Source organism: Plecotus auritus (genome assembly GCF_963455305.1).
Source record: "Plecotus auritus genome assembly, chromosome: X".
Classification (NCBI taxonomy): Eukaryota; Metazoa; Chordata; class Mammalia; order Chiroptera; family Vespertilionidae; genus Plecotus; species Plecotus auritus.
The window spans coordinates 8,416,595-8,439,152 of record NC_137784.1 but is presented as its reverse complement, the minus strand read 5'-3'; the positions used below and the strand labels follow the sequence as shown (position 1 = coordinate 8,439,152).

Sequence of the window (22,558 nt, the reverse complement as noted above, 5' to 3'; positions counted from 1 at the left end):
TGAATTTTGTGTGTTATTTAATATGGTTCCACTCTAAATTTTATGCTAAAGAAAACAATGTTGTGAAGAGAGAAAAGAATTCAGAAGTGGGGCTTGTGGGGAGAGACATAAGCACAACAAAACTTGACACCAGTTTTGGAAAACGTAAGGAGTAGCTATCACAAGGTTTAAGATGCTAAACAATGTTAAATAAATGTGACCCCAAAATCAGTTGGAAACCAATCTTTTCCTTGAGATTCAATTTAACTTGACTTGACCCTCATCCCAGGGCAAAGGGGAGCCCACGGACTCCCTGGACATCTTTGGATCTGCCCCCAAACTTACTCAAACCATGTTTTGGTTAGTGGCTCTGTCTTCCTAATTGCCATTTAGGTGGAGCTATTATCAGGAATTCTGGTCTAGGACAAAACTATTTGCAATTTGGCTTTGCACTAAAACCCCTCCCTGTTGCCTCCTCAACCCCCAATAAACACCAAGAGATTTGCACTTGGATTCTGAGGCTGGATCTGATCTTGGGTGGGGCTGGTCCTCAGGGTGGAGGTGGGGTAATTGGCCTATTGCCTTATTAGAATTCACTGGTCATTGTACAGAAATACTTATCATACTAATAGTTTTGGTATGTGGGCTGATAATTCTCAATTACCAAGAGCTTAAAGCAAATACAATAAATGCCAGTGATGTATGATAGCCCTAATTATCTAAGCCACAATGCCAGAGAGTTAGTAATATGACAGCTCCGATTATAAATCTGTGACTAAGGCAGTGTGGTGGGTGGTTGTTTAGAGATGGAAACAGATTGGAGAGCATAATGATCAAGTTGGATGATATTAAAATGCTGTCTGAGATACTTGATAAAAGAGATGACACAAATAATCAATTTTAAGGCTTTTAAGGGAAGCAATAGATTGGTGAAAATTGTAAGCTTAATGAATTTGGTCAATAAGAGCTAGACTTTGTCTAATTTACACAAAATCCTCAGTGTGAGAACAATGTATTGCATATAGTAGATGCCTAATAATTATTTAATAAATAATAAAGTATTGCATTGATTTTGTGATCAGGGAATGGGAACTCATCTGACACTGGAATGCCCAAGGTGAACTCTCATTCTCCAAGGCCTCTCTACATTTGGTTTTCCATCATTCAGTGTCTTGTGAGAGCTTCTTCACAGCATAGCCAATGGTTTCCAGTTGGAAAGGTTCCAATAGGACATGCCCCAGTACATAAGCACTTAGAAAGTTTCTGCTGTGTTTCATTTACAAATATCCTATTGGTTAAGCAAGTTGAGTGGCCAAGCCCAGAGTCAGTGTGGGAGGGGCTTAGACAAGAGTGCAGATATTGGAAAGTGGTTCATTGACGGCCACCAATGTAAATCTCCCACAAAGGCCACACGTGGAACTCTGTTAGCCTATTATTCTACAAGAGCTGAACCTTGGTCCATGTGTTCTTGCGTTCATATACAGAGTCCAGGACCTACATGGCTTTTGTCTGATTACCATTTTGCATTTTGGTTCTGTTTCTCATACATGGAAGTGTTTATGTTCTTTTTAAAATAACTGCTATAACATTTTAATCTCACTTATAGCTCTTATTTTTCCATTTAAAGCAGAATGACGAGTGAGGAATCTCAAAATATTAATTGAAAACGTCATCTTGGCCAGAAGTCTGGCTCAACATCAAGTCCATTTTCCTTACTAAGATCCTCTACCAGTTCGTTCCAATCTTTACTGGATATGCCACACTTCTCCTGTCTGAACCCTTCCCTCACCCGTCCCCTGTATAATAATTATACAGCACTGTCCACTGAACAGTCAGCACCTGTCTCTGTACCTTGATCATGTTGTTCTGGAATGGTCTTGCTCCCAAAAGATGCATAAGCATCTTTACTTCTACTAGCTAAATGCTGGTAGCTAGAAATACTCTATCTCTCGAACTCCCAGTGATTCTTTTTGTGTTTCTCTACTGGCACGTATCACTTACTACCTGTCATCATACTTACATATGCCTTAACTTTGTCTTGGTTCCTTGGTGGTAAAGATCATGCCAGGTTTTCCTTGCCTTGTGACTTAGACATAGATAGCAGGCTCTCACTACAACTGTGTCGCCTTCCCATTTCAACACTATCCAATGGAACTAATTTACATATGTATTTACAAAGAGCTGATTTCAAGGGAAGGTGATCTCCATATTTATTTTCCACTTTCTCCATTTATAGGTCATTTTATATTACAGCTGCTACTGATTACCTTTATATTTTATGAAGTATAATCAGAATACACTGCATGTAAGTATTTTAGTCTACTTTTAGTGGTTTCTAAGAAAATTCTCTAAAGGCATACCTTGATACCATACATTCAGGAAGAACACTATACTGTAATTAGAATTATCCCCAGATTTATAACTTAATTTTGTTGCTACAACTGTTTTTTCACTTTAGAAAACAGAGACCTTTGCTTAAGGTTTAACTGATTATAAATGGAGTCTTGTACCCAGGTGAGATTGTGAACCATGTGCAGAATCATGATTTATTTGCCTTTTAATGCTCAGCACCTAGGTTAGAGATTGAAGCATGATGAATGTTCAATGTTTTCAGACTTTTTTGAAATCTATAGCCTTTGTTGGAACAGCCTGAAGTTTTCTCAACCCCCTCCCCACAGAGACTCAGCAACAGTGTACCTTTATGAATATCTATTTATAAAGGTCAGCTTATTCTACAGTATTTAAACACAAAGAGCCTTTCAAGAAAAATGAATTTCTTTATACTACTGGTAAAAGTTATATAGACAGATAAAATAGGTTTTAAAACATATGGACTATGTTTAATAATCCTTGTATTCCACACAAAATCTTTTACAGAGTAAGCACTCAGTAAATGTTTGATGATAAAGATAAAAATATTTGTTCTGATTTGAAAAAAACATCCCAACTCTTTTGAAGAAGTATTGGCATTAAGATCTTAGCAGATTCATGGTACAATTTCTAAACTGTATTGTGATCAGAACTATGGCCGTAGCAAACCAGGGACTCAATAAATGAGGCTTAACCCTCATTTATACTTTTTAGGATGTCTGCCCACACTCTTTGTCTTCACCTATTGCATAAAATGAAAAGGAGACCAAAGCAATGTTGTATACCATCTGGTAGTATTAGTGTTATCTGTGAAGCCAACTTCAAGTTATTAAGCTTGAATAAGTATCCTTGAGTCTTCATCATCTTGTGCTCTGATGCTTCAATAACACAGAGCTGAGAATCCACTCCTACCTGTGCCTTACTCATTAAGTTGAACTCATTAATACACTTCAAATCCTACAGCCAAAATGCTCTTTGAATTATATCACTGCACTGTCATTTTTATAAGGTATACTCTACAAAATATTTTCAATACATTTTATTGGATATATAATATGTCAGGGACTGTGCTGGCATTGGATAAAGAAATTCATTAATAAAACTAACTAAAACTTAGTCCCTGTCTATTACCAGGAACAGACCCTGCCTCAGCTTACTATCTGGCTGGGAAGGCAGACATTTAACAAGCAAATACAAATTGTCAGTTTTTGGAAAGTCCATGTGAGTTTCCAAGAAGACACAAGTTTTCAAGAATCAGGTTGAGGAGGAAGGGGGACTGCAGCCAGACAAACAATTTGAATATCACCTGATAAATGCTGTATCAGCAAGTGGCCAAAGTACTATCAAAATACAAAAGAGGGAGGATTTACTTCTCGCTGAAGGTTTGGGGAGAGCATCAGAAAGGAGCTGACATTTTCAGGGATGAATAGGTTTTCTACTGGCTTAGAAGAGGTGTTAGTGATGGTCTCCAGGAAGGCATTCGTTCTCAAAAGTATGCAGGGCAGGGCTAGGGAACTTCAAGTTCGAACAGTGAAAGGTGGATCAGACCACTCCCACTGATTCATTAGCTTCTTGGCCAAGCACCACTATAGCCAGTTGAACCAGTTTGATTGGGAGTTGATATTTCAGCTCAGAATTTTTTTTTCTCCAGAGTATACAGTTGCAAGATAAAACACAAAATGCCCAGTTAAATTTGAATTTCAGATAAATGACGTATAATTTTTTATAAAGTCCCCAATATCTGGGACATACTTATATAAAAATATCTGAAATTCGAATTTTTTAAAAATCTGATTTGACTTACTTGTATATTTTCATTTGCTACATCAGGAAACCCTACTAGAGTGGTAAGAACCAGAATTGTTTGCTGTGGCAGATACGTCAGAAACAGAATGACACCAAGACCCCACCTTAGAGAACAGGCTTCAAGAAAAGAAACGCTGTAACTAGGCAACCAAGGTTCGAACCCACCTGACCACTCTACCGTGCTCTAGATCCAGCTTTAGAACTGCGGTGCATTCTGGGAGTTAGTTTTCTAAGTTCGGGCTTGCTTTCAAAGGCCACCAGACTACAACTCCCAGGAGCGCTAAAGGGTCGCTGCGAGGCACGCTGGGAATTCTGGCTCTGTACCATGCGGAGGGGCCCTGGAGGACTGCTTGTGCAACAAGACGCCACGGCCGATTTTTATAGATTCGCGACATTAGGTATTCATATGAAAGGTTAAACCAACGATTACTGCTTTCAATACGGAGCCAACAATTCTTCCATAACTTTGTGGAGACATGCGCATGCGCGCTGAAGTTACAGCCCAAGCGGAGGAGTGGGGTCTGAGCGCCGATCCTGCACGTGATTCCAGCGCCTCTTTGTCATTGGCTGCTTCGGGGGCGCGGTGCTCGGGCGCGGACGCCCAGGATTGGTGTTGGGGAGCAGAGGGGTGGGACTCCAGCTGCTGCCGCGGGAGGTCCGGACACTGGCGGCCATAGGACTCGCCGGTAAGTGCGCGTCTGACCTCCTCTTGCTGGCACTCTCCGCCGCTTCCCGGGGGGGACAGGACTGCCCCCGTGGGAGCTTGGCTGGCCGTGGAGGGGCGGGGCCGGGCCGGCCCGGCTTGTGGCTCGGGAGTCCGGGGCGAGGGTCTCTGTATTCCAGTAGGGCTGAGGACTCGCTGGGGCAGATTTAGTGCAGCTGGGTCTTCCCTTCCTTGACACTGGCGCTCCCCAGTGTCCTCTCAGTGAATAGAGCCGGGGCAGTACCCGGGAGTGGGTGGAAGCCCCGTCCTCTTGACCCCAAGCCCCCGCTGGGTCTCCCTAAGGCTCCTTGGGAACCTCTGCTGCTAATGACTGGCCAGGGACTCCTCGGCCAGCGTAGAGACTTGATGGCTATCTCGCCTTTGCCACTTAAGTGGCTAGATGGGGACCCTGGACAAACCGCTCAACTTATCTGGCTTTTCATTTGTAGAGTAAGAGGTGTTCGCCTCTCCTTAGCTTTAAAATCTAAGATTTTGTGAATGTACCGGTTGTTGAGCTTTTACACCATAAAGCTGTTTAGGTGGAACCGGATGGAAGTAGGCAGACTCCCCACAGAACATCGGAGGTTGATGAAAAACTGGTATCTTTTGGCTCATTACTCACTGTTTTCGTTATCATTAATCTTTTTTAAATTGACTTGAACTTGAAATTCGGATTTAGGTGACAAACCACAATTAAAATGTTGGTGAAGCCACTTAAAAGTACAAACTTGAAGAATCTCAGTATTTGATAATATTGAATCATAATTGGTAAATTCCCGTCAACAAACACACAGTATTTCTGAGACTATACAAAGTGTCCCAAAAAATGTATTCACACTTTAAGAGCTGATAGCTCAATTTTGAAAATGAAATGTATTTTAATAAACAGTGCCTTTATAATTACTCAAAGTGTGTGTATACATTTTTGGGACACCTTATATTTAAAATATAGGTTCATTTGTTGGAGAGAATAGATAAGACTTTACACCTGCAGTTAATTTGCATTTTATGAACGTTCAGGTGAAACTGGAAAGCTAGACGGTTAGGATGGCTTCCCATTTCGTATAGTTGAGTTTCTGGGAGCACGGAAATCTCATTTGTGAAGCTGAGGGAGAGTTTCAGTAGGTTTCCAATACTCTGGCTTTAAAAGTCTAAAAGTCTGTAATAGTACTGAGTATTTGAGTGGGTATTTTGCACTGATACGAATCTAGGATTCCCCTGAGATAAACATTTCCTACTTTAGATGTAGAAAATGGTCCCAGATTCAGCCAATCTCTATAGTCTTTTTTAAAATATATTTTTATTGATTTCAGAGAGGAGGGCGAGGAAGAGAGAGAAACATCCATGATGAGAAAGAATCATGGATCAGCTGCCTCCTGCACACCCCACACTGGGGATCAAGTCTGCAACCCAGGCATGCCCTGACGGGGAATCGAACCGTGACCTCCTGGTTCATAGGTTGTTGCTCAACCACGGAGCCACACCAGTCGGGCTCTAGTTCAGTCTTTTATCTTCAGACTCCAAACTGAAGGGAGGGACACTTGTGGCAGAAAGGCCCCTGTAACTGAAAGGAAGTTTAATATGAAGGGAGTTGTTGATCACCATCCCTGAGTACAGAAGGAGAAAAGTGGATGTCTGCAGCATGTGCTACCTGTGGCACTTGCAAAAACTGCTCTCAAAAAGACATCTCCAGCTCCAGCTCCAGGTATATTTTAGTGTGAACCACACAAAGGTCAGACTAGCAGAACTTTATGAGATTCATTGAATCAGTGGCTAAGTTCTCGAGTGGGGTTGACACCTTATTTCTGTAAAGAACCCTAATATGTAATCATTGGAGTGAACTGGTTTGTTAGCATGGCAAATTATTACATAGGATGGTGGAATAAATGATTTTTTTTGAAATTATGTGTAGCAGTCTTTTTAAAGCGAAATTAAGATAGAAAGACATTGCAGGATGTAGTTTAGTTGTATGGCACATAGCAAATGCTAAGCTGGCAAATTCCAAATGAGTAAATTCATGATATGCTTTGTTTTATTTCTAGGGGGAAAGCTAGCAAATTTACATGAATATTAAAGCCAGGGATGTAGAATGCAGTTCTCTGAGCTGAGATCCTGTTTTCCTCTTTTTCAGGTACTAAATTACATATCTTAACTGGGTTGCTGTAAAGGACTAATGCCTAAACTCTCAGCATGGCCTATCGAGGAGGAGGTGGGCATGGCCATGGTCCCTCAGCTGCGCTTTACCCTGTTATCCCTGGAAGTCTTTTCACATGTAGAACTCATACTCATAATATATGCATGGTGTCGGACTTTTTCTACCCAAATATGGGAGGCGTGGAAAGCCACATTTACCAGCTCTCTCAGTGCCTGATTGAAAGAGGACACAAAGTCATAATTGTCACCCATGCTTACGGAAATCGAAAAGGCATCCGTTACCTCACTAAAGGCCTCAAAGTCTATTACTTGCCTCTGAAAGTTATGTACAACCAATCTACAGCCACAACCCTCTTTCACAGTCTGCCTTTGCTCAGGTACATATTTGTTCGAGAGAGAGTCACCATAATCCACTCACATAGTTCCTTTTCTGCCATGGCCCATGACGCCCTCTTCCACGCCAAGACAATGGGGCTCCGTACAGTCTTCACGGACCATTCCCTTTTTGGATTTGCTGATGTCAGTTCGGTGCTTACAAACAAGCTTCTAACTGTATCTCTTTGTGACACAAACCACATAATTTGTGTCTCTTACACTAGTAAGGAAAACACTGTGCTAAGAGCAGCACTGAATCCTGAAATAGTGTCCGTCATTCCTAATGCTGTAGATCCTACTGACTTCACTCCAGAGCCATTTAGAAGGCATGATAGCATAACTATTGTTATTGTCAGCAGACTTGTTTACAGAAAAGGTAATGAAATGAAACAAAAGCTGCAGTCGCACTGCACAGACTTTTTTCTTATAGAAAGCTGTTGAATACTTGTTGATGATGATTGTTTGGCTTTTTATTTTGTTTTATGGTTTTATGACTACTGCATTAAATATAGCAAAGAAAGGTTGAATATTGTTTTATATATTCAGAAAGTTTTGGAACAGTGGTGAATGCTGCCTTCCCCTCCCCCCTCCACCTTTGGTATTTTAATAGTTACTTAAAAATAAAACCAACCTGATGCTGTTTAACAGATCAGGATCAGGTCTTTAATAATTTTATTTTTTAAAATATGTTTTTATTGATTTCAGCGAGAGGAAGGGAGAGGGATAGAGAGGTGGAAACATCAATGATGAGAGAGAATCATTGAACGGCTGCCTCCTGCATGCACCCTACTAGGGATCGAGTCCATAGCTCCGGCATGTACCCTGACCAGGAATCGAACCATGACCTCTTGGTTCATAGGTCGACGCTCAACCATTGAACCACACTGGCTGTACCCGGATCAGGTTTTTTTAAACGTTAAAACAGCCCTGGGCATGCAGTAAGAAGTACAGGGCTGGGACCACCTCCAATTTCTAATTGCAAAAATAATGTCTTCGCAGGTATTTTGAAAACTAAGAAAAGCACAAAAGTGAAAACTAAAATCAACCGTTACTATACTATTCAGGGATGACTATAGTGAATATTTTAATTGGTAGCTTTCCTGTCTTTTTTATGCATATCTTCAAAATCATTGAGCTTGTTCTGCCATTACTGTTTTGTATTGCATTTAATCATAGATAAGACGTTAGTGACATATTGTCAGGTAAGTGATGAAGGAAAGTACTAGTGCTGTCCCACTGTGTGACGGAGGACAAGCTACAAACCATCTCTGAGTCTCAGTGTTTTCATTTGTGTAATTTGGGTAACAGTGGGACTCATGTGAGAATTCATTGATGGTTCCTATGAAGCACTTAGCCCAGTTTTACTTGATGAGTGTTCGTTGTTATCAAGAAGGACTTTTTTAGTGCCTCTGCAGCACTTCATGTCCCTGCAATAGAATTTGTAGAGCCTCATTTACTGTCTGAAACAGTCTGGTTAATCCAAACATAAATGGTTTTCTGGATGCTCTTTGAAAACCTATCTAGTAATCAGAATTAAAGTAGGGAATCATTAAAAAGATAATATATAACCTCCCCTTAAATATTTGAGTTCAACTCCAAATATTATTAATGTGCACTGAAATACCAATAGTTTGATGTAGGCCTTCAGGCTTAAGAGTACAGGTCCACTGATTTTAGCTGCATCATTTTCCCTGCACAGTTATGTTCAAAAAGCATCGTTTACAATTGCCAGTTTGGTTTCTTTTAAATGGGGTGAGAACCCAAAGGCATATGAAGTAACGTGCTTCCAGATGTTCATTTGTTTTTGATTTTATATAGTGGTTTAGGATACCCCCTAATATGACAAGAGCTTTTTCCTGTGACTTTATTCTTCAAACTGTTCAGCTTAGTTTCATAGAAACTCATTTTGTCAGTTTCAGTGCTTTTAATTAAATTACCAAACATAGTAACAAGTGCAACTGGCATCAAACAGATCTGGGGACCACACCGCTGATTCTTGGTAAGTGTTAAGGTTAGTGGTGGGATCAGAAGTGTACAGATGCACTAGGGCCGTTGTCATAGAGAACCGTGGTTGGTCAGGCTCTTAAGAGAGGTTGGTGAGAAAACTTACTGAACTGCTTTTTCTGGGTTAAAAGCAATGAGATGCTGTCATCCTCTAACCAAGAAGATGTAGTTGACCAGCATTCTGGATTCTGATATTGCTGATGTGTTTGTTGTAACTTAGAAAATGTGTTTACGATGTTTTTTAATCAAATAGTATATCTTTGTGGGAGAGCTAGCTAAGGAAGTATGATGCATGCATGATTGAGGATCAGAGCAAAATTAACTATATAATGATTAAACTTGTTACATGGATTCACTAGTTATGGTATTTTAATAAGCTGAGATAACTACCAACAGGGTGAGGTTATAGCCTTTCCTGTTCTCAATTCAATAACTTAAACACTTATCGAACCCTTTCCATATGCTAGACATCATGCAAAGATTAACATTCTGTAGCCCAGAAGTGAGCAGTTCTATTAATGGTCCATCAATGATTAACAAATTAATCTCCTTAGGTGTTCATTTGGACCAGATATCAAAGGTCCACCGGAATGTATTAAGTAAGGAACAGGAGAAATCAAAATTCTTACCACCCTCTGGCTGGCTTCTTCCCTCTTTTCTTTTTGCTCAGTGAGGGTTCACAGTACTGCTGCAAATGTGCAGGCACAACCCACTTCTGCTGACAGTGGTAATGACAGCTTATGTTTATGTTCTGCAGTTGATAAAGCCTGTGCATGGTACACTGCTTCACTTGACCCTCCCAGCAGCTGTAGGGTATCTGTTATGTGCATGTAACAGACAGTCTCAGAGAGGGTAAGTAATTCGCTCAGGTTACACAGTAAGTAACAGATGACAAACATGAGTTCAGCTCTTCCTGGGTTAAGGTCCGTTTCCTCCACCCTGGCCCAGCCACCATTATCTTAAGTATAGGTTCAGAAGATTCTTTAAAATATTGTTAGATTGATCTGTAAGACAGTTCGAATCAGGACTTTTCCTTGTCCATTTTGGGTAACTGGAGATTGAAAGTCCTTTTGTATGTTCCACTCTTAGAGGCACCAGAACATACTTTATTGTAGGGGAAAACCTTTTATTCTTAGAATAATATTATGGATAATTGACAATATTAATCAGTTCCATTTCTTATAAGGCAATTGTCAGGAGTAAATGACATAATATATTTAAAGTATATTGCCTGACAAAGCACTCAGTAAATGTTAGCTATTATCAGTAATTACGATTATTACTCTATATGTGTTTGTTTTTGCTTAAAGAATGGGTTTTTAACATTTGTATTAGAAGGGAGAGTGGGGAAAAAGAAATAACATGAAAGAATTATAGGAGGCTAAATGTTAAAAGTCATTAAGCCACTTTCTTGTTCATCTGGAAATCCAATTGATAGATTTGGTAATAGACTTGAAACAAAGATAGCTCAGATTTTAATGAGAAGCCTTCATAATTCAGAAAAACCACATGTGAATTTATGTTTGCTAGTTCAATCATTTTGAAAATACTAGCAGAGTGTACTTAAGTCCTATTTTGAATTACTTAATAAAAATGACATATTTATAGGGTGTCTCAAAAAGTGTATACACACACTTTGAATAATTATAAGGGCAGTGTTTATTAAAATACATTTCATTTTTAAAATTGAGCGATGTATCATCTGTTAAAGTGTGTATACATTTTTTTGGGGGGGATACCCTGTATATCTCCCAACATCTTTTTTATAATTGATCTGCTTATATTTGGGGAGATTGATAGTGCGATTCTCGTGTGTATGTGTGTATGTATGCATTTCTTAAATTAATAAGCTACCTGGGTTGTTTTGCATTTTTACTTTGTGTACAATTCGTAATTGTTAATGAGTTAATTTCTCAAATAGTGTCAACATTGCTATCACTTTGGATAGCCACTTTCAGACTAGTAGGGCATGATTTATTTTATTGCTTCACATACCTGAGGTTGTATTTACATATTATAAGAAAAACTAGAGGCCCGATGCACGAAGATTCATGCAAGAAAGGGCCTTCCTTCACCTGGCTGCCGACACCAACTTCGCTCCGGCCTGGAGCTGCCTTTCTGCCTTTGCTCGGGCCCTGAGCTGCCTTTCCGCCTTCCCACGCTGCCCAGAGGCCCAAGCAGCTAGGGTGGTGTGGGACACCTGTGTATGCAAATTAAACTTCCATCTTTGTTGGGTTAATTTGCATACCCACTCCTGATTGGCTGGTGGGCGTCACAAAGGTACGGTCAATTTGCATCTTTCTCTTATTAGTGTAGATGTTTCATTAGAAAAAAAAAGAACAAAGATGCACACTTCTGTTCTCTGGAATGTAATGGCCTGGCTGATGGGTCCTGCCACCTTCACTTACCCTCCTTTGGGGAAGTGGGCTATAGCGGGCTTGGATGGACTATTCTTTTAAATTTTGCTAATACCATAGTATTCACTGCAGAATCCTCTGTATAAATTGCATTCTGCACAAAGTGAAGACAGCAGTTATACTTTGTTGCTTATCACTTTCCTGTGTCAGGAAGTGGAATCATAGGTAGTAGAACTTCATAGAGGAAAGAGACCTTGGACTTTACATACACAGGCCTCTTAATATTCTGTATCATGAATCTTTCCCATCATCAAAGACCTTGCTTGTTAAAAGGCTGGCACAAGGTCTAGATCTCCAGTCAGCTGTCCTGCTCTGCAGAAAACTTGAACTCAAATGTTAGCTACCTCAAATACCTTTTCTATGAATGAGCAATGTATAACACAAGTGAACATTATATTGAAATGAAAACAGAATAGTACACATATGGATGTATGGAAGGTAACAATGGATGCCGGTGTGTGTATCTTTAAGAATTGCAACTCTTGGGGGACTTCTGGCAGTTTTTGAATGATTCTACCCTCCCAGGAAAGGGTTAAGAGATTCATTTCTCTACATAAGGAGGGCATAGCTAATACTTCTCAAAGTGGGTGGATTCGCAGTAGTTCTGATGATTTTTAAAAAAAGTTTAAATATTAATATCTCCAACATTTAACTTTATTTTTTATTTCCAGGCACCGATTTGCTTAGTGGTATAATACCTGAACTCTGTCAGAAATACCAAGATTTAAATTTCATAATTGGGGGAGAGGGGCCAAAGAGAATAATTTTGGAAGAAGTACGGGAAAGATACCAGCTACATGACAGGTATTGATGGCTTCCATATTGTCTTGGGTGTGAAAATATCAGTGACCTAAATTGGGTTTTGGCTACATGCTTGCATTAAGTGGGCTGCTTTTCCTACATATATTTGATGTAAAATGTAGTACAAGGCCTATTTTTAAAAAAATACATATATAAAATGGGAAACCCTAATTAAAGAATTCACATTTTGTTGTTGTTGTTGTTAGCCCAGTATTACTTGACTTTACGGGACAGTGATTGGAAGCATTCTGGAAGGCACAAAGAGATGTTCAAGCCGTATTTAAGAGAGAAATATTTAAAAAAATAAATACATAGCATGGCCCAAATCATGTCAGTTCCTCTGTACATACAAATGTGAACATTTCTCTTCCTCAGTAACTTGGATACCAGCGAGGGGTGTGCCTTTGAAACATCAGTTTAAAGGGGATGTTCTCCTGTTTAGAAATGACATTAACATTTACTCCTTAAAGTATTAATATTTCCATTAAATGCAAACTCACTTTGGAAATGATAAAATTTGATGTGTGATGAAAGTGAGAATTATGTAAGCTGTTTGTAAACAGCTTAATAAAACTTCCTTTTAGATCGGAGTTTGGCAATATTAATTTTTTGTGGTGGAAAGCATTAGGACCAGTAAAAGTCTGAGTATAATATGAATAGCACTCTTGGCTTATAAATTACATTTCTTTCGTCCATAGCATGATTTTCACTGTCCTCTTTCTTCTCTCATTTCAAAAATCAGAGTGCGTCTCTTGGGAGCCTTAGAACACAAGGATGTTAGAAATGTCTTAGTTCAAGGACATATTTTTCTTAATACTTCCCTTACTGAAGCATTCTGCATGGCCATTGTGGAAGCAGCCAGTTGTGGTTTACAGGTAAAAAGCTTTGAGGGCTTACATTATTGGGATTTCTGTGCATGTATGTTGAAAACTAATCAGACGCATTCTGTAGTAATTTTTTAAGTTGGTTTTGCTTATTTTCCTGAGATGTGAATTGTGCTGGACAATGTTTTGTTGTTTTTTTTTTCTTTTTTCTTTTCCTTTTTAAGGTTGTAAGTACCAGGGTTGGTGGAATTCCCGAAGTACTTCCAGAAAATCTTATTATTTTATGCGAGCCTTCTGTAAAATCGTTGTGTGAGGGATTGGAAAGAGCTATTTCCCAACTGAAGTCTGGAGTATTGCCAGCTCCAGAAAAAATCCATAACGTAGTAAAGACTTTCTACACCTGGAGGAATGTTGCGGAGAGAACGGAAAAAGTATGTCACTTGCCCAGAAAAGGGTTTTTGAAGATTGTGTCTGAATTCCTGAAGTTTCATGTACACGTTGGCTTTTTCTTGTACAGGTTTACCATTTTTGTTCTATTGCTTACGTTTATGAAGTCTCTCCCAAATGAAAAGAAGTGAACTGTGTACTTTTGGTATATTTATGTTTCTTGTCAAATCATTGCAGTTGACATCTGAAAGTAGTAGTAATGCCATCTACACTTAATTTTCTGGAAGTCACAGCTGTTAGAGGCAGAAGTAATATTAAAATCTATTGTAAGGTGTTTTCTTGAGGCTGTTTAGAATACTAAAGTATTCTAAATATATGGTTTTACTTAGTCTGGTTGCAGCAACTCTATAACTTGCAAATATTTAATTCAGGCTATTTCCTAAAACACTTGTGTTGCTTTTGCTAACTACTGTGATTTTCTACAGGAAAAGGATTTTTTCAGCTTTGGGCTGATTGAGAACATAATAAGTTAGAATTCAAAATGCACATGACAAATGTCAGCAGTATGATCACACAGGAAAAGCAGTAATAGAGAATTTCCAGAAGGATAGGTACATGACATAGATTAATGCCCTCAGGTGGGAGAGTGTGATTGTGGGAAATGCTTCCTGGTTTCAAGTTAGGGACTTCACTTATTCCACTCGGTTTTGTCCTTTGTTTGCTCTCATTACTTCGTCTGCTTCATGCCTCTTATTCCCACGTAATACACTGGAGGAAACACTCTGCTTCTTAGTATATAGAAATTGTGAACCAGGAGCTCAGTCAGTTGGGAGCATGGAGGAGACAGTAGTTTAGACGAGTGCTTTATGCTCTCACTGTACTCAGTGGAGCAGCTAGTTTCTAGCCAGAATAGAGAGCAAGATGGAGCAGCCGAGTGGGCAGAATAGCTCTTTACTGTATGCCTCTCTTATCTGGTTTAATTTATAAATCCCCGTACATAAGATGAACTCATATTTGAATATAAGTGCTTTTATCTCTAAAAATTGTCATATACATTTTCCATTGAAATGTGAGATATTTGAGTTAACAGTTTTGAAAAATATATATATTTTTATTGATTTCGGAGAGGAGAGGGAGATAGAAACATCAATAATGAGAGAGAATCATCAATTGGCTGCCTCCTGCACACCTTCTTCTGGGGATGGAGCCGGAAACCTGAGCATGTGCCCGACCTGGGATCAAATCCTGACCTCCTGGTTCATGGGTCGACACTCAACCACTGAGCCACGCCAGCCGGGCTGAGTTAACAGTTTTGACTGAAATGTCTTTGAGACACTCTCACCTTCTAGGAGTTTTGCAGTATCTCTACCCATCTGAAATAACGGCCTTTTTCCTTTGGAGGTTGGAGTGTAGCACTGATTACCTGCCAGGAATATATGTCAGAAACACCTAGGAAGCCTTTTCAGGAGCTGTTCATTCCAACCTTCTGCCACCCTGCCTCCCTCCGCCCCAGCCACTCCCTTGATTCTATTATGACCCTTTAGGAGCAGAGGTGGAATTTTGGGGGATGGTTGGCAGGGATATTTGGTTAGACATTTTTTTTTTCAGTGAGACTCTGCTTTGCTTGGTAACCATGGCTCTGTAAGTTGTGACTTCACTTTCTTGATCACATCATGTAAACCTCAGAAGTCTGAGCTACTGTAGGTATTAAGTTTGGGGCAAAGATCTCTGGTGACAATATGTCAGCATATATTAAAGGAGCTAATTATTATTATTTTTAACCACATATTTTCTTTTAGTTTTGCTTAAAGTAATAGTGAAACATCTGAATTTTCTCTGTTTTATACTCTATGATGATTTATAGTATATTCAGAAAACAAAGTTAGTCCTTGTCTATAATGGATTAACCTATTATTCTCTTCATAGTAGTAAATTACTTTGTAGCTTATGATCATGAATTAATTGACCTAGAAATAAAGGTGAACACACAGGTCAGTTTGTGGTTGCTCTTTTAATTCTACCTGTGCCACACAGGACATTTTGATCCCTTTCAACTCCTCCTTAGTTTAACTGCTTTTTAGAAAATTGAACAGTTGTGATTTCACCATTCTCAGTATAATTCGCAACATAATTCTGATTCAAAAGTATTCTAAATGTCCTTGGGGTAGAAGAGCTACATGAAACATCCCGTGTCTTTCAAAGGCCATTGGCCTACAGAATTTGTACTGCACATCATAATTTTCTTGAGTTCAGAAGGAGATTCTTTACAGATCTCATTGATACATGAGAAGGAGCACAACTAATGGTCAAATATGATTAAAATTAATGCTGGCCCATTTGATGTGTTCAAATAAGTATGTTTAAAGATCTTTGTGTGTTTTTTTAAAAATATTTCCAAGTTTAGTGCTTAATGATTGAAAAAGCAAGCCACCTACTATCAATTCTCAGCAATAAACTTTGTTTTCTTTGCCAGTGTTTGACCTATACCAAGGGGAAGGGGGGCGGGGGCGGAAATCTGGCCCACGGGCCGTATAAAGCCTGAGAAATCATTTGGTTTGGCTCTGCCAAGGCAACTGCAGGTGGGACTTGAAATTCAGTAAATCTAGGAACTTTTTTTTATAGCAACATAAATTTATATTAAGTTATATTAAGCAAATGATGTTATAAATATCCAAATGGCTCTTGACAGAAAAAAAGGTTCCCCACCCCTGACCTATACCATCTACTAAGATTTCTCCCCATCTCTTTTCCCCTTCTTTTATTTGGAATCCATGAAATGTTTCTGTATATTCTTACCCTCTGTGCTCAGCAGCAAGCCTCATGCAGCTGTTGAAAGAAGAGCCACTCTGTACCCAGAAAGAAGCACACTAGATTGTCACTCTCTGATTGTGGTTGGTGTCTACCAGATAGTGGAAAGAGCTTCTCAGCCAAGCCAAGGATTAGAAGGCCAGCCCTGCTTCAGGGAGTCACTGCTGAATTAAATATGGCCTCCACAGAGGTGACCTGAAGAGCAGTTCCAACCTCTCGGGACTTCAGAATTCTCATAGTTGGGTTAAAATTGATGGTGATCCCCTGGGAGACAGGAGCTGTGGCATATCTGTCTTTGTATCACATGGGATCTAGCCTGGTATTTTTGTCCAGAATAAGCACTCCCTGAGTGTTGAATTAAAAGGCAATAAATTACTGTAATGAATATCATGAACTACATCATTTCTATAACAACAGCAGCGAAATGTAAGCGACTTCTGTTTATTTCTATAAAAGCATTCCTGGTCATTGTTTATTTTAGATCACAGTGCTCATTCTTGGCCTCTCTTCCACCAGGTGTACAATCGTGTGGCAGGAGAAACTGTGTTACCAATGGAAAAACGACTGGACAGACTCATGTCTCACTGCGGCCCAGTAACAGGCTGCATTTTTGCTTTGTTGGCCGTATTCAACTTCCTCTTCCTCACTTTCCTGAGATGGATGACTCCAGATTCTCTCATTGATGTGGCAATCGATGCCACAGGACCAAAGGGTGCCTGGACTAATCAATATCCTTATAGTAGAAAACGGGGCAGGAATAATGAAATGTCCAAAACCAGGTAGAAGAAAGCCTAGATTGGAAGATTTTAAATATTTGTAACAGTGCTATTAAGCCTATTGAAAATAACCTTGCTTTTTCCCTTTTTTAAAGTTAATTTAGTAAGTTGTGCTACCTCTATATCATTCAATGTTTTACTTTGAGGAAAGATAACTTATGCAATTCCTGAGTGTAGAAACTCCTTGCACTTATTTAAAATTTAAGAGAGAACTTATTTAAGTCACTCAGGTATGATATTTTTCAGATTTCTGAAATCCTTCTAGCAGAAATGTTTTCACATATTTTGGGAGCTTTGGGTGCTGAAGGGCCAAATGTTTTCTGGGCATTTTTTTCTTTTGGCCAATTTAAATGTCCTGCCATTAATTAGATATTCACCCGATGTTTACAAGTTTCCTTTAGGGAAGTACAACAACACTATGAACTATTTTAAGTCACGTCCATGCAACTTTATTAGATACGTAAGTCATGTTCTTGACCTTTTATGGGGAAAACTCAGTAAGTGTTATATATTATCAGCAGGTTTCTTGAATAAGAAGGTCTGTCAGTTACTAGCCTGCTTTAAGCGCCTATTATGTGTAGAACATTGAACTAGACACTTTTTGCCCTGAACGACCAGGGTGCTTTCACTGTTTACCACTCAAATGGCTCACTTCATTGGAGTCACTTGACATGAAATGGTAAACCATCCAACATGCCAAAAATGCTCATGCTTTTAATGCCACGAAACAGTTGCCGACATGCTCTGAGTACTTTGATCCTGCTGTGTGCATTCTTCTAGGTAGAGCCTTCATTTTCAGTTGCGTTTATGAAAATGCTGTTTGCTTTTTAATTACTAGGGACCGATACCACTGTTGATGATAGTGCAGAGACAAACCCTCCACATCTTTCAGTGCATAATTTAGTTCTCTGTAAATGCCTTCACATGTTCCGAGCAGAATGTATGAGATGTGCCATCTCAAACTCAGCTGCTACCCTGTACCTTTGGGAGAAGTCACTTCCCTTCACTTGTGGCCTAGCTGATACCTGATAAGTATTGTCAGTGTGCAAAAAAAAAGTCTTTACCCTAGAATGTTTTTTCCTGGTGAATTGAGTCTGAAAATTTAAGGAATACAAGTCTCTTTGTGGATGGATGCGTTGTTAACTGTAATTGTTGCCCAGAGCCATGGGTTTTAAAACCCCAAATTATCCACATGGTGTGTCTTACTGAACTCCTTCGAATAAGTTTTTGTGATAAAGGACTGAAATGGAAAGAAAGAGGCCCGTGTGGGTACACTACATAGATTCTGGCAGTATTGTGATTGTGTACAGGATTTTTTAAAATGACAGTATTTACACAACTTTTTAAAAAGTATCTTAACATGCCTATGAACTAGTTGCCACTGATATAAAGAAGTATATTCATGTTTCATACTAAAACACAAATGCAAGAGTGCAATTTTTAAATCTAGAAGTTAGGAGTTCTTTAATTAAAGAAAAATGGACTAACCCAAACCATTAAATCTTATTGGGATTTTTATGCACAGAAACTGACTTATATAAATGTGGAATGAACAGTGCCAATCTTCACCATAAAGTGAGAAACTATAACAAATTATAACTATAACTATAATTTGATTTTATTCAGCAATTTTCAAAGGCATACTTTTTTTCTTTTCTTTTTGTTTCTTGGCATATTATTTTCAAAATCGTTATTGTTATTTATTTCAGATGGACATAGGCATTAAAGTTCTTGAATGTAAAATATATAATTTGCAAATTAAAATTATTTTTTTTTTAACAAATGGAAGTAAATTTGCTTATTCTACTAAATCATTTTCAGGCTTCCCGGATACTTTCATTGAAATTGTCAGTGTTGTACTGGTCAATATGTGGAAACATATTGTTCTACCCTCTACTTACATTTATTTGAAAGTGAATTTGCAGTAATGAGGATTTTATGAAAAATGTATTTCTTATGATGTTACAAAAAGTAGCACATATAAAACTGATTTATGAAAACATGCTACATGTCCTAGAAAAATAAAGACGAAAATAACATTTTCACAATTTTCTGAGTTTGTCTTTTTTTATGACCAGAATTTTATTTACTAGTTTATCAGCATTCCCCTCCCCCTTCCCTTCTATGCTTTCTGTTAAGAAAATGCTTTTTTGAACTTATTGGTGTGACATTGGTTAAGAAAATTATATAGGCTTCAGGTGTACAATTCTATAATATGTCATCTTTTCAGTGCAATTTGATGTGTTGCTGTGTCTCTTAGTAAAAAAAAAATATCCTTTCGATGACGAATTACTCTGTCATCTCTTTTTCCTAGAATACATTCTCTCTTTTGCTCATGGGTTAGCAAGCTCAATTGTGCCTTTGTTTCCTGATCCAAACAAATCCTTGTTTTGCACTGTGCTAGAGTTACCACATGAGACGAATGAATACATCTGTTAACTGTTGTATGTGAACTACGTAATTTAACTTTGCCTTGTATGCTACTTTAAGAGAAATTTGAATTGTGATCTTATTTATAGAAATGTAACTTCTCTAACCCCTTTTGTTGGAGGCAGTGGAAAGCAGTCACCTACATTGGTACATTTTGATTTATCTTATTTCGAAACTTATTTTTGGCCAAATCGGGATATGGATCTGTTTTTACTTTTGTGAAATATTTTTTCAAAAATATATTTTTATTGATTTCAGAGAGGAAGGGAGAGGGAGAGAGAGAGAGAGAGAGAGAGAGGGAGAATGATAAGAGAGAATCATTGATCAGCTGCCTCTTGAATGCCCCACACTGGGGATTGAGCTGGCAACCCGGGCATGTGCCCTGACCAGGAATCTAACCATGACTTCTTGGTTCATAGGTTGATGCTCAGCCAGCCACTGAGCCACACTGGCCGGGCTTGTGAAATATTTTTAAAGCCCTCTTTATCCTCTGCATTCCCAAAAGAATTGGCTAGATGTGGTTGTATTATATCATCCTGTGGCTGGATTTTAAAAATAGGATATTCCGAAAATTAAAGTTCAATGCAGAATTTGATTTGTAGTCATCAGTACTTTAGGGAGTTCATTTTTCTTGTTCATTTATGTTTGACTATGGCTCAGTGGTTAACTGGGTGTGGGAGCTGAAAAAGGGTGGCGATTTTGTCCCTATGGGACATCCAGCAGTGAGTGTCTGAACACATTTCTGGTTGTTACAACTGGATGGGAGTGGGGCACTGGCAGCGAGTGTGTAGAGGTCAGGGATGCTGCTAGATACCCTCCAATGCTTTTGGATGGCCCCCAACGACAAAGAATGATCTGGCCCAAAATGTCAATAGTGCTGAGGCTGAGACACTCTGGTGCTGTAGATGATTTCATCGCCTGTAAAAGATATTGTGAATTGACTCCTTCAGTAGTCTTTTACACCCATCTCAAATGTAAAAATGGTCTCTCAGAAATAGTATAGATATCATTTGAAGCTTTAAAAAGTTAAGCTTCTCATGACCAACTTTGCTGGTATGTAAAACAAACTACAGCCATGTTTTAAATGAAAATCAAGGCCAAAACAAGATTGAATGATGTTATAGAATACAATCTACATCACTGGACTGACATGAGTAAATACTCACTTTCCATAGAGCATAGTTGAAAGAGACATGAAAAGAGTTAAAATACTTAAGTTCATCCATGTATTTTCGTACACTGGCACTCTACCAGGTAATTAATGTAAGCTTGGTAAAGTCAACCCTATATGTTAATATCTGTTCTTGAGAATAGAAACAATGCAAGGTCTTTATGTATGTTTTTAATCTTTATTGTTGAAAGTTATACAGATGTCCCTTTTTCCCCATTGATTCCGTCTAGCCTCCCCCCCCCCCCCCCCCGCCGTCGCCCCAGGCCTTCACCACCCTATTGTCTGTATCCATGGGTTATGCATAGATGCATATAAGTTCTTCGGTTGATCTCTTCCCACCCACCCACCCCCACCTTCCCTCTGAGATTCGACAGTCTGTTCCATGGTTCTATGTCTGGATCTATTCTTTAGATTCCACATATGAGTTAGATCACATGATACTTGTCTTTCTCTGACTGGTTTATTTTGCTTAGCATAATACTCTTCAGGTCCCTCCATGCTGTATCAGAGGGTACGAGATCCTTATTTTGACAATGAAGTGATGTACTCCGTATTGTAACTCAAGACCGTATTCTCGGAAATAGTTCTTACATAGGTAGCCATTCTAATTTGACTGAGTGCTAGGAGAAACTCCCATATTTTTGCATAAAGCATTTATTACATGAGATTTATTGCATCTGCTCTTATAATTTTATTTTGGCTTATCTTTTCTAATTGGTTGCAGAAATTGAGAAAATCTAATACAGCCAAGAATGAAAGAGGAGACCTAGATTCTCCTCACCTAACTTTCCTAGGTGGGGAAAATTAAAAAGAAATCAAACTGATGCATGTTGAACAGTTAGGCTTACACCTGACCAACTAGGGAAGATTCATAGAATTTTTGGGTACTTTACCCAGAACCTAGGCATCTTCATTATCCATTTCATTATAATTCTACCATGATCAAGGATAGCTCGCATTTTCCAGAGAGAGGTACCACCTTTATGAACACTTGAAATGGGGAATTATCTTACTGGGGGTCCTTGCCATGGATGAAATGATTACAGTAAGTGGTGTAATGCTTCCAGTATGACACTTGCACTTGGAGAGCCATTCGAGGTGGGCCCGTTATAAATACTGCCTTAGAGTAAATGGTCTTTTGTAACTGGTCATAGTTTAGAATTGGGCTTTATTTCCCATGAACCCCAGAATGAAGAAAAAATGCAGTGTTCCGGGAGCTAGTACTTCCCACCAAGAACATAGGATATATTTGTACTTCTTTGTATGAACTTAAAAAACTTGCCTTGTTCCTCATGGGATCTGGGAAGTTTGTTTTCTTTCCAATCCTGCCTTCCAACATAATAAAGCAAAAATTGGGATTTAGGAATAAAAATGATTTGGGTGTGAATCCTTTTTGTTAGATAGCACTGAGGAATGCAGGTCTAGAACTAACAGCTGTTTCTGGTTGGAAGTTTTTTTTTTTAGTTTAACCTTGCTGTGAATGTCAGAACATGAAGTCGCCAAATCACAGTTAGCGTAGAACCTACAAACTGAGTTCTCCGTGACAGGACACT

General features: G+C 38.9%; 1 protein-coding gene across 3 annotated transcripts; it reads left to right on the top strand.

The window, feature by feature from the left end:
• The first annotated feature begins 4,780 nt into the window (after positions 1-4,780).
• PIGA (phosphatidylinositol glycan anchor biosynthesis class A) lies at positions 4,781-19,452 on the top strand. Of its 3 annotated transcripts, none has more exons than XM_080652849.1 (6): positions 4,781-4,841; positions 6,990-7,067; positions 12,480-12,612; positions 13,352-13,484; positions 13,658-13,864; positions 17,145-19,452. In XM_080652849.1, exons 2-6 carry the CDS (start codon positions 7,049-7,051, stop codon positions 17,409-17,411), a joined length of 759 nt encoding a protein of 252 aa, XP_080508975.1. In that variant the 5' UTR covers positions 4,781-4,841; positions 6,990-7,048; the 3' UTR covers positions 17,412-19,452. The 3 variants fall into 3 exon arrangements, with proteins under 3 accessions (XP_080508975.1, XP_080508973.1, XP_080508974.1); XM_080652847.1 differs by having other exon boundaries at positions 4,804-4,841; positions 6,990-7,763; XM_080652848.1 differs by lacking the exon at positions 13,658-13,864 and having other exon boundaries at positions 4,804-4,841; positions 6,990-7,763.
• The last annotated feature ends 3,106 nt before the right edge of the window (positions 19,453-22,558 follow it).

Bases quoted from the DNA above. Each gene is read 5' to 3' on its own strand.
- PIGA (XM_080652847.1), top strand. From the start codon at position 7,049: ATGGCCTATCGAGGAGGAGGTGGGCATGGCCATGGTCCCTCAGCTGCG. The intron at 7,764-12,479 runs GTAATGAAATGA...TTTTATTTCCAG, and splicing joins CAGACTTGTTTACAGAAAAG to GCACCGATTTGCTTAGTGGT. The intron at 13,485-13,657 runs GTAAAAAGCTTT...TTCCTTTTTAAG, and splicing joins CAGCCAGTTGTGGTTTACAG to GTTGTAAGTACCAGGGTTGG.